A 17,392-nucleotide genomic window follows, 5' to 3' on the forward strand; every position below is an offset into this window, starting at 1 on the left:
TTTCAACCCCCACGTTTCCTGTGTGGTTCATAATAAAATATTCGTTTCTGTTAATTACTGTTTCCATGATTTTCTTTTGGAGGACAGTCTGTCTGAAGGAGGGGAAGGGGCTTGGTAATTGGACAGGACAGTCACCTTTACCAGGGTACAGAGGCGGGGTAAGGTCCAGCATCAGGACACATACCCAGTGCAGTGACTAGTGACCCTGGTCAATCTGGGAGGTGGTTTTCATGTTCTGGGGGGAGGGGGGTTGCTCTGTGACTTTGTGGCGGGGGAGGGCAGTTACAGATCAAATGCATCACAGAGCCGCGCAGCAGGGGAGCTGTAACCCTCCTCCCCCTGCCAGACAGTCACATAGCCGACACATACACGCTGTCCCGCCCAGGAGGGCTGGCAGGCTCTGTTGAAACAACCAGTCCACCACTGCGGAACCTGTCATTCCTGGAGTTTAGAAGCATCATTTGCATCACAATACTAAACCCGCACCCCGCCACAGTCTGCGTCCCAGGTTTAAAACATTCCCGCGAAAACAGTAATAAAGACCACGGTGTTCATTAACAAAACAGAACAGATTTTATTTTTTGGGAAGGGGGTGAAGGGGGTATGTAACTGGAGAGGATAGTCAACGGTAACTGGGTAAAGAAACGGTGGCAAGTTCAGCTTCTGTGTCCACAAACTTAAAATTCACTGGTGACCCTGCTCAGTCTGGAAACTGTCTTTCAAAGCCTCCCGGATGCACAGTGCGTCCCGCTGGGCTCTTCTAATCTCCCGGCTGTCTGGCTGGGAGTAATCAGCAGCCAGGCGATTTGCCTCAACCTCCCACCCCGCCATAAAGGTCTCCCCCTTGCTCTCACAGAGATTGTGGAGCACACAGCAAGCTGCAATAACAATGGGGATATTGGTTTCGCTGAGATCATAGCGAGTCAGTAAGCTTCTCCATCTCCCCTTGAGACGGCCAAAAGCACACTCCACCACCATTCTGCACTTGCTCAGCCGGTAGTTGAACAGTTCTTTTTCTGTGTCCAGGGCGCCAGTATAGGGCTTCATGAGCCAGGGCATTAGCGGGTATGCTGGGTCCCCGAGGATCACTGTAGGCATCTCCACATCCCCAAGAGTTATTTTGTGGTCCGGGAAGTAAATACCTTCCTGCAGCCGTCTAAACAGACCAGAGTTCCTGAACACGCGAGCGTCATGAACCTTGCCCGGCCATCCAACGTTGATGTTAGTAAAACGTCCCTTATGGTCCACCAGTGCTTGCAGCACCATCGAAAAGTAGCCCTTTCGGTTGATGTACTGGCTGGCCTGGTGGTCCGGTCCCAGGATAGGGATGTGAGTCCCATCTATAGCCCCACCGCAGTTTCGGAATCCCATCGCGGCGAAGCCATCTATGATGGCCTGCGCGTTTCCCAGGGTCACTACCTTTGACAGCAGTACCTTCACGATTGCCTTGGCTACTTGCATGACAACAACCCCCACGGTAGATTTGCCCACGCCAAACTGGTTCGCGACTGACCGGTAGCTGTCCGGCGTTGCAAGCTTCCAGAGGGCTATGGCCACTCGCTTCTGGACAGTCAGGGCTGCTCGCATCCGGGTGTCATTGCGCTTCAGGGCTGGGGACAGCAACTCACAAAGTTCGAGGAAAGTCCCCTTCCGCATGCGAAAGTTTCGCAGCCACTGGGATTCATCCCAGACCTGAAGCACTATGCGGTCCCACCAGTCCGTGCTTGTTTCCCGGGCCCAGAATCGCCGTTCCACAGTATCCACAAGACCCATTGCCACCGTGATGTCCTCGGCACTGGGTGTCGTGGTTTCAGACAGGCGTGTGCTACTCTCGGAGTTCAGGTCCTCACCCCGCTGCCGTAGCCTCCTCGCCTCATTTCTCTCTATCTGCCTCTGGGAAAGGTCGATGATGAGCTGCGATGCGTTGACAACGGCCACAACTGCAGCGATGGTCGCAGCGGGATCCATGCTCGCAGTGCTGTGGCGTCCGCGCTGTCACTGAATAGAAAAGTGCGCAAACTGATTTCCCGCCGGCGCTTTCAGGGAGGGAGGGAGGGCGGTAGTGACGGACGGATGAGGACAGTTACCCAGAAGCACCCTCGACAAATTTTTTTACCCAGAAGGCAATGGCGGCTCGACCCAGAATTCCAATGGGCAGCGGGGACTGCGGGAACTGTGGGATAGCTGCCCACAGTGCACCGCTTCCAATGTCGACGCTTGCCCCGTTAGTGTGGACTGACAAAGTCGAATTACTGTCCTTAGTGTGGACACACACGTTCGACTTTGTAATATCGATTCCACATATTCGATTTAACTAAAATCGAACTACTCTCGTAGTGTAGACATACCCTAAGAGATATTTTATTTCCAACACATATCACTATCCAGGGGCTGGTGAACATCCATAGGGCTGGGTCCTTCCACTTATTATTATTTATTATTTGCACTGCGGTAGCACCCAGGGGCCCTAATCGTGGATCAGGGTCCCACTGTGCTGGGTGCTGTATAAGCAATGTACTAACTCATGTTGAGCAGTAACTTACTACATGTGTATTTATTAGTAGTAGTAGATTTGTATTACCATAGTGCCTAGATGGCCTCTAGGGAATGGTAGCTGAATACACAGCACTTAATTTAACGTGGAGGAGAGTCTAAAATTTCTGAAGGAGTTGGAAAAATGAAATGTTTTTCCATGTGTGAATTTGATACAAGTTAAACCAGCTCAAAGTACTGTAATTTAGGGTTTAAAAAGGAATAAACAGAGTGGGATTCTGGTAATAAGAAAATGAGCCTCCATTCCTATTGGTTGTTAAAGATAGTAATAAGAACAGTATTTTGAATATTACTTGGTATGTCTTGAAGTACCGATTGGGATATGATCTCTCAAGCTGTTCTATCAGCAATAAATACACCTCTACCTCGATATAACGCTGTCCTCGGGAGCCAAAAAATCTTACCGCGTTATAGGTGAAACTGCGTTATGTCGAACTTGCTTTGATCCACCAGAGTGCGCAGCCCCGCCCCCCCGGAGCGCTGCTTTACCGCGTTATAGCCGAATTCGTGTTATATCGGGTCGCGTTATATCGGGGTAGAGGTGTATTTGAATCCTATATCGCTAATGGGAACTGTTTAAAAAGTCAACAGTTGCCAAAAGTTATCATGCAGTATCATCTGAGATACTGTAGTTATTTCCTATTCTAAGTAGTACATAGGGGAAACCTGTGGTGTATAATGGACCAATATGTGGTGATAAATGTTGACTTCTTAATGTCTGATGTGAACTTAAGACTGTAGTGCACCAGAGTAAAATCTGAACTGAAATGAGGATCCTGTTGAATTTGACTCAGCTACAAAATTATTTCCCATAAATGGCTAATCTGTAATATTCTTCTGTGTTAAGTACTTCCCTAGTTTTGGTGGCTGCATGTGTCTAAGAGACGTCTTTGTCTTTCTTTGGACAAGTGTTACTCTATATTTAGAGGTACTCCTAATTTGCAACATATGTGCAGGCTCAGCCCAAATCAGTCACTCTGAAAAGGAATCTCATTTATAATTAGGTTTTCATTATCAGTAAATGGGTCCAAGTTTTTTCTTTAAAAAGTCCCCAGCAGGCTCTCAGCTCTCTTGATTCCACTCCTGTGAGATGGTAAGCACCTCTGGAGAGGTGACGAATACCAGTTGCCCCCAGTAAAGTCTATGGGAGTAGAAGGTGCTCGGTACCTTGCAGGAGATGTTTAGAGCCTCAGCAGGTTGGGAAAGGAGATGTGCTGTATGGGTCAGTGGATAGGATGGGGGTTCTGTTCCCATCTCAGCAAATGACTCTGCATTTGACTTTGGACAAGTCACACTTTGTAAAAACCCATGAATCTCTGCAAATTAGACAGTTAACCTTTCGGTTCATCAGTTGAGCAAACTGTAAAAAAACAACAACAAATAGTGATAATATGCAGATGCTGGGGTGCTGAGGGCCATACCAAGTAACTAAAGAATTAAATATTTGCTGAACTTTTTTGAGTTCTTTGAGATCCTCAGATGACCAGCGCAATAAAAGTGCTAAATATTATCTTATAGAATCTCAGGGTTGGAAGGGACCTCAGGAGGTCATCTAGTCCAGCCACCTACTCAAAGCAGGACCACTCCCCAGACAGTTCCCTAAATGGCCCCCACAAGGATTGAACTCGCAACCCTGGGTTTAGCAGGCCAATGCTCAAACCACTGTGCTATCCCTCCCCCCATTCATCACCAGTTGTTATTCTGTGAAAGCTTTTAGTCTGTGCAGCTCGTGGACTCTGTTTCCTCTTCTGTTTTTTACCCCTCCCCATGGCTCCTACCTAGTGGTCACAGTTCACTATAGGGGCCGTTACGCCTAGTAGTGATGGTTCAAGGTGGTGGTAGTCCCGCCTAGTGGCTGCTGCCAGGGCAGGAGCAGGGGAGCCTGGGCCCTCCCTATTCCACCGGGTTCCGACTCAAGGTCCTCTGAGGCTGACTCAGCTGCTCACCTGCGTTCGTGTGATGTTCAGCTTTGGACTTCTGGTCCATGTCCCCTCCACTGGGTGCTGTGGATTCCTTCACTCACTGGCTCAATACTGACTCTGCTCTAGTCCTTTCTGGCAGTTCCCAGGGTGCGTCCTCCTCCCTGCTTGCCTGCCCCAGACTGAGCTGCCTGGCTGGTTTTTAAACCCCTCCTCCAATCTGAGCATGCCCGGCCATGGCGTGGGGGCAGGGTCTCTTTAGCCCATAAGTGTTCCTTAACCCTGTGATCGGCGGGTGTTGCAAGGAACTCCTGCCTAGTAAGAGGTTCATACACCCCATCACGTTCCCCTTCATATTTATGTTGAGTAGAACCTTCCTTGCATTTTACGTAATACGTCCTGCTCAAAGTGACTAAGAATGGCAGAATTGAGAACTTTAGGGTTATTTGTTGTTTGTGTCCACTTTTATGCAAAGCACTGATTTAAGCAACTTGTTCCCCACCTTTTACTCATTCCCCCTTCTCCCGCCCCTTTGTTCCCCAAGCCTCCAATTCTAAAGAAGCTGAGCACAGGATTTTGTACATAAAGGAGGGAGAGGTTTAAGAAACAGAAGATACTGCTTCGCTTCACTATGTGATGTGTGGTGTTCTTTGCATCTAGGCATGTACGTTCTCCATGGAGCTAGTCTGGAAGTAGAAGGGTCCCTGTGTCACAAAGACAAATCACTCTCTTATTCTATTTCCTGTCACTCATGCAGAACTAGCTCTCTCACTCGTATGACTCCAGCTTGGTTTTCTCATATCCCAGAGCACTCGCATAACAGACCTTGCATTCAAGGTGTGTGTGAGTGGGAGGGAGTAGAGGAGAGAAAGCATTGGTGAGGGACCTGGGAAAGAGACTGGGATTCGGGAACATCCAGATAAGTGTGTTTCCTGTGACTGTAACAAAGGATTAGGAGCCAGGAATACCCTAGTTTCTAACAGAGCCACTGATTCATTTTTATCACCTTGGATGAGGTAATTTGAGCTCTTTGTGTCTCATTTAACCCAGATATAAGATTGGGTACAATACAAAATTTGATTCTGCAGATAAACTGTCCTGGCTCTTATGCGAGGAAAAATCCAAGCTTTATGGTGAGTGTTTGGGTTTAAAAAAAAATCAAGTTATATTTACTGCCTCTCAAGAAAATGTAGATAATTTGGGGGCATTTTTCTTCAATCTGGATGGGAAGTAAAGAGACTAGTTGATGCCCAGTATGTAATGGATGCCCTGCTTAGCAGGGAAAAGCAATTGAATGGCTTGTTGGAGTTGTGGATAAACTCAGTTTTTTAGAATGTGTACATATCAAGATGGAAAACATTTGTTGTGTTTATATAACACACAATGCCACCAAAACCCCATGCACACACTGAAGACAGAAGGCATCCTGTTTAGCAACCATTGGTCAACATCCTGTAGTTCAACCAAGGGTTGGAATTTCACTGACTGTGATCCTACCAGCAGTCACTCTTCCTGCTGAAGGCTTTTGAAGCCACACAGAAAAATCAGATCCCTTTTAGGCTGACCCAGTTTTATGCAAGAGCTGCAGTCTCAGACAGTAATCCACTTATCAAGTCAGGCAAACTCCACAGCAACAATTTCCAGGCAGACAATACTTTACAGAGCTACAAAGTCAGCTTGTTAGAAGCAAAATAACTCTGAGAGGGCCACACAAGGGTCCCTTTCAGCTACTTTCACTATTGCCAAAGTGGAATATCAAAGCCTTAAACTTAGTCCATGGTTGTGCTATATCTTTGGGCACACACAAGTAAATCCTCCTGTTCTGCTGTGGCCACATGAGGATTTAAGCCATGTTTACTCGCTGCTGGTCAGCTGTAGCTCCACAGCTGATAGTTTACAGGTGTTTCTCCTCTGCCAGCCTTGTGAAAGGAGAACCTATGAGAATCCAGATAAATTGAGACGGGGGGAAAGAGAATACACTAGTTAGCTGATTGAAAGATCCTTGATCTCCAAACCAACGTTTCTATGTGCAGTGTGTTGGTAGCGAGTTCCTTATCTTACACATTTGTTACCATGTGCTAACAGCTACAGATAGATGCTTTAATGCAGTTTGTGTCTTTCTGTTTTTAACAAAGATTTCTAATGATTCCTCACAGGTGTGTTGGATGGGATGTAGAGATAGAAGATTCCCCCTCAACACACACATTTGGTTACTGTTCTGAAGTCTGGCTGCTTTTGGGAAAATTAGTAGGAGGGTAAATAAATGGAACGATGGTAGCAATTTCCCAGTGGATCCATTAACATTTTTGTCAGAAGCACCTATTAAGGAGATTAACTAACCTAGTGAGAAGTTAATCTTCCATCTGTTAATAGCAAGGTACTGAATTGCCATTTACTGAAAGCAAAAGGAACTAGACTTGCCATGCTGGTATGAGAGAGCTAGGCATTTATTAATGTACCTGCGCCTTCATGTAGGGCCCAGTTGTGTACCATCTAAAGTTAGCAGTTTTGCTGTTGACTTCACTAGGAGCAGGATGGTGGTCCTATATCTGCAATGTAAAAACAAGCATATTTTAGAATGGTGTCAATTTGTTTTCTTGAAAACAAAATCCATCTCTCCTTAGGCCAGTCAGTCTCTTCCCTCCCTATTGGTTAATATTGAATTTTGATGATAGCTGATTTTGAACTGACCAGAAAACTCTGATATTTGGCCAAGAGTCTCAAAACTGGGTGCCTAAAATTAGGCTCTAATAACAGTATTTAAACACTTAAATAAGTGGCATAATGTTGAAAAGTGCTCACCTTTCATTGACTACAGGAAGGACCTGGCAGATGGGGATGAAAATGGGGGGAGGGCTGCCTGTGAATGGGGGGACAAAGGGATAGGAGTGGGAGAGAGGGGACTCAGTGGGTGGGGACCCAGTTCCAGTCTGGGAAGGAGGGTCTGGGGGATTCCTATCTGCTCTACAGTCCAATCCTGGGGGCTGCAATGATGGGCCCAGCCCTTCCGGGCCCCACTCTTGTGTCCGAGTTTACACGGGGTGGAGCCCCCACAGTATTTCCATTGCAAAGGCACCAGAGCTCCCTGGTTCCACTGGCCCATGGATGACGTAATACTTCTCTGGCTCTGTTGACTTTAATGGGAGTGTCTTGGTGCTCAGCATGTCTGAAAACCAGGCCACTTACTCAGGTACCTAAACATGGATAATAGTTGACAAGTCTGGCTAACCCAGGCAGATGGTGGGGAATTTACACCAGGGACTCCACTCCACCAATTCTGGTCAGTAAAGCATCTCTGTGTTTGTGTGGGCCCCTGCCAATATTCACTCTTGGTTTTTTGGGGATCCAGCACTGTGTGTTGTAAATGTTAAGAGAGTAAAGTACCAGGCAAAGTTTGCACCTTACCAGAAAATGGAAAAGGAAAGACTGTACCAAAAAACGAATTCCTGATGTAACGCTGCAGGTGTCAATGGAGTTACACCAGAGATAACTTTATATTATTAGATCTTATGCTTAGTTCATTAGACTTCACTCCTATACTTGTATTTGTAAATTTTTTAAACAGTTCATTCCATGGTCAGTCTATGCACAATTACGCAATATTTTTGACAGTAGCTCACTTGCTCTGTAAAAAAAATCCAATCATTTTATGAGCAAATTATATCCAGTCTTACAGATTTAAGAGAGGTGAGATGCACAGTGGGTTACGAATCTTTATGGCAGAATAAAAATAAAGATATGATTTTAATATGTAACTTCACAATATTCTACAGACATTCTACTTCTTTATGCCAGTGGCTATAGAGATATGCATGCAGGATCCTTTTTACATTCAGCAGTGGATATTCACATTAATGCTGGGTCCTCTGTGGTGCAGTATCCAGCTGCAGTGGTTTTCAGAATTTAAACTGAAAACGTCAGAAATCAGAGCAGTGTGAATTTAGCACAATCCTTTTAAACCCATGAGGTTCAAGTCCTGTCCCATTTCAGACTTAAATAGTTCAATGTGACCTAAATTAAATACCTTGTAAATGAGACTAATCCTGAAGAAGGTATTTCAGATCCTCCACAGCTCTAAAACTGTTTATTTCGTGTATTTATTTCTAGAGCACTAATCACCATAGTATCTAGGCACCATCCCCATTCACCTTCACGATGGTTAGCTGAGATGATGCACTCTTGTTTGCAGTGCTTGGCTTAACACATCCTGGTGGCAGGCAGGGCACTTTCTGGGAAGGGCCCTCATCTCTTGAAATCTCTTTCCCTGCTTGTCCAGAAGAGGTGGAGTTTGACTTTGTAAACCCATCTGTTAACTCGGCCTTTTGCCTGTGGGGTGGTGATGATTACAGTGCTTGCTTGTAGTGACTGGGTTGCATCTATAGAGTTGAGTTGGCTGATATCAGCTAATTTGTTATGCTTTTAATAATTTCGATATAGTGTAGGGCTAGGACAGCCAAGGGACGTCTTTATGTGGAATGGAAAGTAAATTGTATTTATCTGTAAGTACAAAAGCCCAGTAAAAGATTGGTTTCAGAGTAGCAGCCGTGTTAGTCTGTATCCGCAAAAATAACAGGAGTACTTGTGGCACCTTAGAGACTAACAAATTTATTAGAGCATAAGCTTTCGTGGGCTACAACCGAAGAAGTGGGTTAGCCCACTTAGCCCACTCTAAGGTGCCACAAGTACTCCTGTTATTTTTGCAGTAAAAGATTGTATTTCTCTAACTGAACAAGTATAATCTGTCTGCTAGCGCTGATGGAAGTTACACGTCAGCACCACAGTATTTAATAAGTTGGGTTCCTCTGTTTTCATGTGTCTAATAGCTGGCATTTCTGCCAACAGGTCACCATCTCATTTCAAACTAAAGAGCCAAGTGCGTCTCTGTGAGATGTGGACGGCATCCTGCATGGAAGAGGTCTATGAGGGCAGCACTAACCCGGAAAGGTCCTTTGTTATAGGCTGGCCCACCACCAACTGTGTGGCTAATTTTAGGTAGGAATTGAAAAGTGTATTTGCTGCTTTATTAAATTTAGGTAGGTTAGTAATGTAATCAAAATATTACAAATGACGTATTGTCTACACACAGGCCTGGAAGCCAGGATCTCTGTGGCTCCGACATAGATTCCTTCTGTTGCCTTGAGACAAGTCAGCTAATCTCTTTGCCTCAGTTTCCAGATCTCAAAAAGAGTGGCAGTGGTACTCACCTAGCTCTTATGGGTGCGGAGAAAATTGAAGATTTGGCAAAGTGCTATATGATTTGTGCTGTGTACATGTTTGGTGTTAATTGTCTGTCTTGGTTTTTAAAAAAAATTTCTGTAAATACCTTGATTACTTAGTAAGGCTAACTACCGAACAGGCACAGCCAGGCTGTCAGCCCTTTCCAGGGGTCAAAGAGTCTATCATATGAGCCTGCAAAGGGGCAGAGTTTGCATTGAGTGCAAGCAAGAATCATTCAGTAAAATGTTGACTCAGTTCAGTTTTTTTAAACTGTGCCAGAGAAAATAAGTTCAAAATTCCTCCTAAAACAGAAACTCTGAATATTAACGGGCAGAGCATTTAAATCTGTTTCTGCACGGTCTTCGCTGTGAGGGCACACGATGGCCATTACGGTAATTCTGGCCATTAGGCTGATATTAGTCTCTGCAGGAAGGCTAAGGGAACCCCAATACAGATCATATTTTTTCAATTTGCAGGGAAGCAGGTTTTCACTGAAAGTTGCAAATCATGTCAGTAGTTGTCAAGGGCTCCCCTGAGACAGTTGCCCCGTGGAGTAGGCTCACTTCAGGTTTACAGAAAATAAATTAACACTGAACTCAAAATAGCTACCTGGCCATTAAAGACTATTATTTGATGTGGACTTTCACAGAGATCCAGAGACCCCTGACTGGTTACTTGAGTTAAAGAGAGTGAGCCTTTCCTGTCTTGGCTTCACCCAGAACTGGTCCCTACTAGAAGTAACCAGTCCTTTTAATCTGTCTGCTTGGCTCTGATTGGCCTCTGCCTTCTCCTGGCTCTTCTAGGCACCAGAGGACCAACTCTGTCTGGTTCTCTCTAGGCAACCTCTGGAGCTCTAAACTCACTGCTCTCCCCTTCCAGCAGGACAACACCTTAGGACAGGGGCTGGCTCTAGGGGTCAGCAGGAGCCTGGTCACTCTGTCACAACAGTTCTTTAACACTTGCTTGTTGTTCGTGGATATGGCAGTGAATCTATATGCTCGTCCATCTTGGTTCTTATCGGTTTTACTTTGGCACTTGCATGCTGGCTAACTTCTATATTTGTCACTCTTTTATAATCCTTGCAGTTCCCCAGAGCAGAAGGAAAAGTGGCTCTCTTCCTTGCAAAGGTACTTTATTTTCCTACTTTTATAATACTCATAGAAGAAGTGGAAAAGACTCATTCACTCATCTAAACTATCAGTTGCTAATGCAGGATTATTCCCTATAGTGGACTTTCTAGAAAGAATGGGCAAAATCCGTGCTAGTTTTGGTTTTTTCAAAACCTAATCAGTCAAGGGGGATTTTGGGGGAGGCTTGAGTACATGGATCTGGTTTTGTCCCATTTCAAATAGAGATGGGCAGAAACTTCATTGGCTGGGATTTTGTATTCCAAAGTCAAAGTTCTGGGAGTTCAGATCTGCGTCTGTTTGTCTGGCTCCCCAGACTTCATGGGTTGGGAGTGGATCAATCATTCTTACTTGGAATTATTTAGACTTCCCACTTTTTTTGTCCAGTTGTTTTAAATGTTCTAAGCAATGGGGCTTCAACCAACTCCCTTAGGAGACTATTTTACAGCCTAATGCATCTTGGTGATGGGAAGTTTGTGCTGGTGTAAATTTGGTGTAAATTTACCCATTCTTAATTTCATCCCATTCCCCTTAGTGATGTCACCCTGTATCGTCCTCAAATACAGCTCCTCTTCTTCCTTGCTATTTACACCCTATTCATCCGTGTAGGCAGTTGTCCGTGGTCCCAGGTAGTCACTGGATTATCCTATAATGATGATGATTTAATGTACCAGTCACCAGGTTTATCCTCACTTGTTAGGGTCGTTTCCTCCTTTGAGCTGGATCTCTCCCTCCCACAGCAAAACCCATGAGAGAAAGAAAGCTGCACAAAGGAGTCCCCTGTGAGGATTGTCCTGACCGGTTGGAAATAGACCACAGGTCCCACCAGTGCCATTGGAGTGGAGGCCATGTACCACTATGTGGCTGGCTCTGTGCCACCAGCCACTCTGGCCCTGGTCCCTGGCAGTGAGGCTCCAGTGGGGGCTGTGTTACCAGGACTACTTCTACCCACAGATGATCCCCAGGACCCTCCTAGGCGGGGATCCCTGCCATGGAGGGGGCTTTGCGGAAAAGGTAGTGCAGCCCTGGGATGCGTATTTTCCTATTGGGGAATCTCCATAAGGTGGGGGGAGGGGTATTCCCAGATCTATGGGGCACCCTCCAAATGATCTGGGGCAAGGAGAGGGCAGTGGTGTGGAGATGACCGAGACCCCACTTCTGTCCAGAAGAGAGGGAGACCCATGTGTGCAGGGATTTCCTTCGTATGCAAATCTGGGGGAAATGATTGGGCCCTTTACTAGCAGAAGGATGCTTTTCATTTTGGTGGGCTGCCCAAAAAGCAAACCATTGTGAAAGCAGCATTTAGGGTTCAGAGGGGCTTTAAACCTTGCTTGTCTATTGCTTATACTGGTTTCCACCACCTATAAGCTTTATTCATGCAAAAGTGTAATATTTTATTGGAAACCCTGGTCAGTATCCATATGGAATATTATTCTAACAACATAGATGCATCATTTCCCCCTAAGATCTTTGTGCATATGATAACCTTGCAATCACCTCTCTTCTTTATACAGCTATTATTTGGGTTACTAAATAAAAATATTACCAATTTTGTTAATAACAATGAAAATGGTGTGGTCTTTGCTTGTTTTGTTAGTCGAATCAAAGAAGAGAAAGAAAAAGACTATCCCAAGAACATTCCACTGAAGATCATTGCGAAGGATGTCGGAAATTGTGCATATGTAAGTGTTTCTGTGCTGAAAAAGGGGACTAATGCTTAATGGCAAAAGACCTGAATGATGCTGAGCACACATAATTCCCAGTGACTTCAGTGGGAGTTTTAGGACCCCAGCCCCTCTCAGGATCCAGCCCACGATAACGTATTGGGCCATGGTGAATAATGAGCTGAACGTGAGCTCCCAGTGTGATGATGTGGCCAAAAGGAGTAATGTGACCTTTGGATGAATAAACAGGAGAATCTCAAGTAGGGAAGTTATTTTACCTTTGTATTTGCCACTGATGCCTCCGTGTCTGGAATTCTGTCCCCAGTTCTAGTGCCCACAATTCAAGGAGGATGTTGATAAATTGGAGAGGGTTCAGAGAACAGAACAGCCACAAGAACGATTAAAAGATTGGAAAGTAAGAATGGCCATACTGGGTCAGACCAATGGTCCATCCGGCCCAGTATCCTGGCTAGATCCCAGTATCAATGGCCAATGCCAGGTGCTTCATAGGGAGTGAACAGAACAGGTAATCATTGAGAGATCCATCCACTGTTATCTGCTCCCAGCTTCTGGCAAACAGAAGCTAGGGACACTCAGAGCATGGGGTTGCATCCCTGACCATCCTGGCTAATAGCCATTGATGGACCTATCCTCCGTGAACTTATCTAATACTTTTTTGAACCCTGTTATAGTTTTGGCCTTCACAACATCCCTTGACAACAAGTTCCACAGGTTGACTGTGCCTTGTGTTTTGTTTTAAAGCTGCTGCCTATTAATTTCATTGGATGACCCCTAGTTCTTACGTTATGTGAAGGAGTAAACAACACTTCCTTATTCATTTTCTCCACACCAGTTAAGATTTTATAGACTTCTGTCATATCCCCTCTTAGTCCCCTCTTTCCAAGCTGAAAAATCCGTCTTTTTAATCTCTCCTTATATGGAAGCTGTTCCATACCCCTATCATTTTTGTTGCCCTTCTCCTGTACCATTTCCAATTCTAATATATCTTTTTTTTTAATGGGGTGACCAGATCAGCACATAGTATTCAAGATGTGGACATATCATGGATTTATATAGAGACATTATGATATTTTCTGTCTTATTATCTAATGGTTCCTAACATTCTGTTACCTTTTTTGACTACTGCTGCACATTGAGTGGATGTTTTCAGAGAACTATCCACAGTGACTCTAAAATCTCCCTCTTGAGTGGTAACAGCTAATTTAGACCCCATCGTTTTGCGTGTATAGTTGGGATTATGTTTTCCAGTATGCATTACTTTGCATTTATTATGATTTTAAGGAAAACATGCCTTATAACAGGGTTTCTCAAACTTCATTGCACCGTGACTCCCTTCTGACAACAAAAATTAGTACACGACCCTGGGAAGGGGGACTGAAGCCTGAGTCCCACCGCCCAGGATAGGTGGGCCAAAGCCCAAGCCCCGCTGCCCTGGGGGCACCAAAGCTTGAGGGCTTCAGCCCTGGGTGGTGGGGCTCGGATCTTGACTTCAGCCCCAACCCCCAGCAAGTCTAATGCCAGCCCTGGCGACCCTATTGGGGTCCTGACCCACTTTGGGGTCCCGACCCGCAGTTTGAGAACCATTGCCTTATAGTGATAGACTCAAGGAGCTCAGTCTATTTAGCTTAAAAAAGAGAAGGTTACAGGATGACATGGGGAACAAATATTTAATGGGCTCTTCAGTCTAGCAGAGAAAGGTATAACGTGATCCAATGGCTGGAAGTTGAAGCTAGAGAAATTCAGACTGGAAATAAGGTGTACATTTTTAACAGTGAGGACTATTAACCATTGGAACAGTTTACCAAGAGTCGTGGTGAATTTTCTCCATCAGTGATAAATCTTTAATCAAGATTGGATATTTTTCTGAAAGATGTGCTTTAGAAATTATTTTGGGGAAGTCCTACGGCCTGTGCTGTACAGGAGGTCAGACTAGATGATCACAGTGGTCCTTTCTGGCCCTGGAATCTATGAATCTGTGAAATGTTTCCTCTCTATTCAATACATGCAATCATGTCTTAAAAATACTGTTCTGGGATAGAAACACTTTCATGGATCAGGTGCACATCTCAATAAGTAGAAAGCAAAGCTGGAGCACATTTCAGAGCAATCCTTCTGAAGTAGTTTACAGTTAGGCCCCTTGAGTGATGCTCGTACGACATGCCCTGGTTTTACTCTCAGGCCTGATCTAGATACAAAGTTGTACTGGTTCATCTGAAAGGGTGATTTTTGTACTGATTTAGTTAAACTGGTGTGACTTGGTTTGTGGACACTGTTAAATCAATTTAAATCTGGCTTCCATCAGCTTAACCATGGATCAGTGTTCACATCACACTCCTCGCCAGTGCCGGGGAAGCTAATGAAACCAGCGGACCCAAATTCGGTGGTTAATCCTGGTCACGACCTATATCAATACATTGGCAGGAAAAAAACTAAACTGATACAACAAATTTTAAGCCAATATAAGAATGTCCACGTAGGGCGTTGCACCATTTTAACTCCGTTTTTACCCAGTTTAAGTTGAACAAGTGCACTTTCTGTATGTAGACAAGCCCTCCAAAAACCACTAGATCGATCATCCATCCATCCTGTCTGTTTCTATCCTCTCCCCTCTAAATGCTGCTTTAAAAATCTGTGTTTTATGTTCAAGACCTAAAAGACAGTTGCTGAGGCAATTTATGTTTTGTAGAAAGTCCCTTAAGGAGCCTTTTCTACCAGAAGAGGCAATCTGCAGTTGTTAGAATGCTATATCTGAATAAGTCCAAACATAGAGTATTCCTCCTTTTGTGGGAAATCATTGAGAGCACAACAGCTAGAATTACTGGATCCCTAAACACAATGTTAATAAACAGTGGTGCAAACAGTGGCAGTTTGGGTGAAAGGAAGTGAATCAAGCTGTGCTCAGATATTTCTGAAGAGGGGTCTGTAAATCTTTTATGTACATTCAGAGTGGGGCAATAGCTCAGAACCTTTCTAGCTTAAAATTAGTTCATGAGCCAGAGTTGGCTGTCCGAGCCTGATAGTCCTGGAAATGAAATCTAGCAGTCTAGATATTATCAGTAATGAAGCAAAGGCATATCAGATGGAAACTTCATAATCTAAATATCTCTTATGATGCTACGGTCTCTTGTATACTAAAGCAGCTGGGGATCCCAGGGAATTGTTTCATTTTGTGGGAGGAGGGACATGCAGCATAAAAGCATTTTATTATATTCTAGCCCAAAGCAAAACTTATGCAAATGTGTTGACCTACTCCAAAGTGCCAGATGCCATTGCTTTGGGGAAATGTTAAATTTTTTATGGTATGAGCATTCAGTTATGTCCTGAAGCAAACATACAGTATTCTCACTACTTTACTTTGATTGCCATGGCAGCTTGTTACTATCAGGGGCTTATACAGAAGGATGTTCCAGATCTTTGTTTAAGGCAAAACATCATGGGTTTGTTTTACCTGGAAACGTTGTGTCCAGTTTAAAATTGATATGCTGTATGTGTCAGCAGGGTCTAGCAAACTGATTCTGGGCAAGGAGTCAAGAGTTCAAATCCCGGGTTTGACACCTACTCTCGCTGTGACGCTGGACCTCTGTGTCTCTTTCCCCCCATCTGTAAAATGGGGTCAGTAACACTTATCTACCTCCCAGCGGTGTTGAGAATGAATTAGGTCATGCTTGTACAGTGTGTTTGAAATGTAGTGCTCTGGGTAAGGCTACATCTACTCTAGAAGTGCTAAAGAGGCACAGTTGCACAGCTTCTGGTAAAGACTCTCTAAAGCGACGGGAGAGAGCTCTCCTGTCGGCTTAATTACTCCACCTCCCATGAGAAGCGGTAGCTATGTTGGTGGGAGAAGTGCTCCTGCCGACGTAGCGCTGTCTACACCGGTCTGAGTGTCGTAAGTTATACTGAAGTAAGTTCTAGTGCAGATAAGGTCTAAGTGTTTTTTTGGTTGGAGCTGGGGAAGAGGCAAGGGCATAAAGATTGATTGGAATGGGCTGGAGGGAGGACATGAAGGTAAGATTAGAAACCATGTGTCATGGCGATGTGAAAAATAAGACACGTAATTGAGGATGTTCCCCTCAAGATGGCAGGAATAATATTGATGCTTGGCAGTCAGTGGTACTGGTGTTGCAAGATCATTTGAGGAAGAACAGCTTCCAGAAAGCAGGACTTCCAGGAATGACTAAAATCAAAACACAGCAGTGCATACAGAAGAGGGACTTCAAGATGGCCAGAGTGCTCAGCTCATCCCCTGTGTCAAACCAATGTCCTGTTTCTATTCATTATACACACCTGAATAGGAATAGTATGTTTCATATTGTTTATCATTAAGTTTGGAGGATGTTATGGAGGTAAAAATATGACTGGACTAGAGATTCCCGAGATGAAGCATTTCTGCTATCAAACAGAATTTGGCTTTGATGCATATACATGGGAAGTGAGTGACGGGCAGTGATGTGAATGTCACTGTAACTATCCTCTCTGGCTAGATCTGCAGTAGAAAAGTGAATTATTAAATGTTAATACACTGACCATTTGTTCCATTGAACACACTCACTTTATCCATTCTGAAGTGTTCCATTCTTTCCAAAGACCCTTCTTATATCTATATGTCCCTGCATTAACTCACCTTTTATTTGTCTTGTGTAGAGGGAAAGTGCAGTTCTTAGTGGCTGATTCAGCTGCGTGTTTTAATGCAGGGGTCTCAACTGCGAAATCATAACCACCCTGCCCTTCCCATATTGGTGTTTGGAAAGTGGGGCCGGGTCCAGGTATGGACAGGTCTGAGAGCTTGTTCTTATGCACAAAAAGCATATATTGTTTATTAGCTAACATCTTATCAGAGTATCTTGCACAGAGTTTTTTTTCAGCACTGTAGTTTACCACTATTCTCGTGCGA

General features: G+C 44.5%; 1 protein-coding gene across 1 annotated transcript in view; it reads left to right on the plus strand.

The window, feature by feature from the left end:
• ARHGAP20 (Rho GTPase activating protein 20) overlaps nt 1–17,392 on the plus strand; it is a 104,373-nt gene that overhangs the window by 57,814 nt on the left and 29,167 nt on the right. Inside the window, exons 4-6 of the mRNA XM_065423358.1 lie at nt 9,315–9,464; nt 10,775–10,816; nt 12,414–12,498. Of these exons, the coding sequence (XP_065279430.1) occupies nt 9,315–9,464; nt 10,775–10,816; nt 12,414–12,498 (277 nt within the window). The remainder of the gene's footprint in view (nt 1–9,314; nt 9,465–10,774; nt 10,817–12,413; nt 12,499–17,392) is intronic.

Source organism: Emys orbicularis, chromosome 1 (assembly GCF_028017835.1).
Source record: "Emys orbicularis isolate rEmyOrb1 chromosome 1, rEmyOrb1.hap1, whole genome shotgun sequence".
Classification (NCBI taxonomy): Eukaryota; Metazoa; Chordata; order Testudines; family Emydidae; genus Emys; species Emys orbicularis.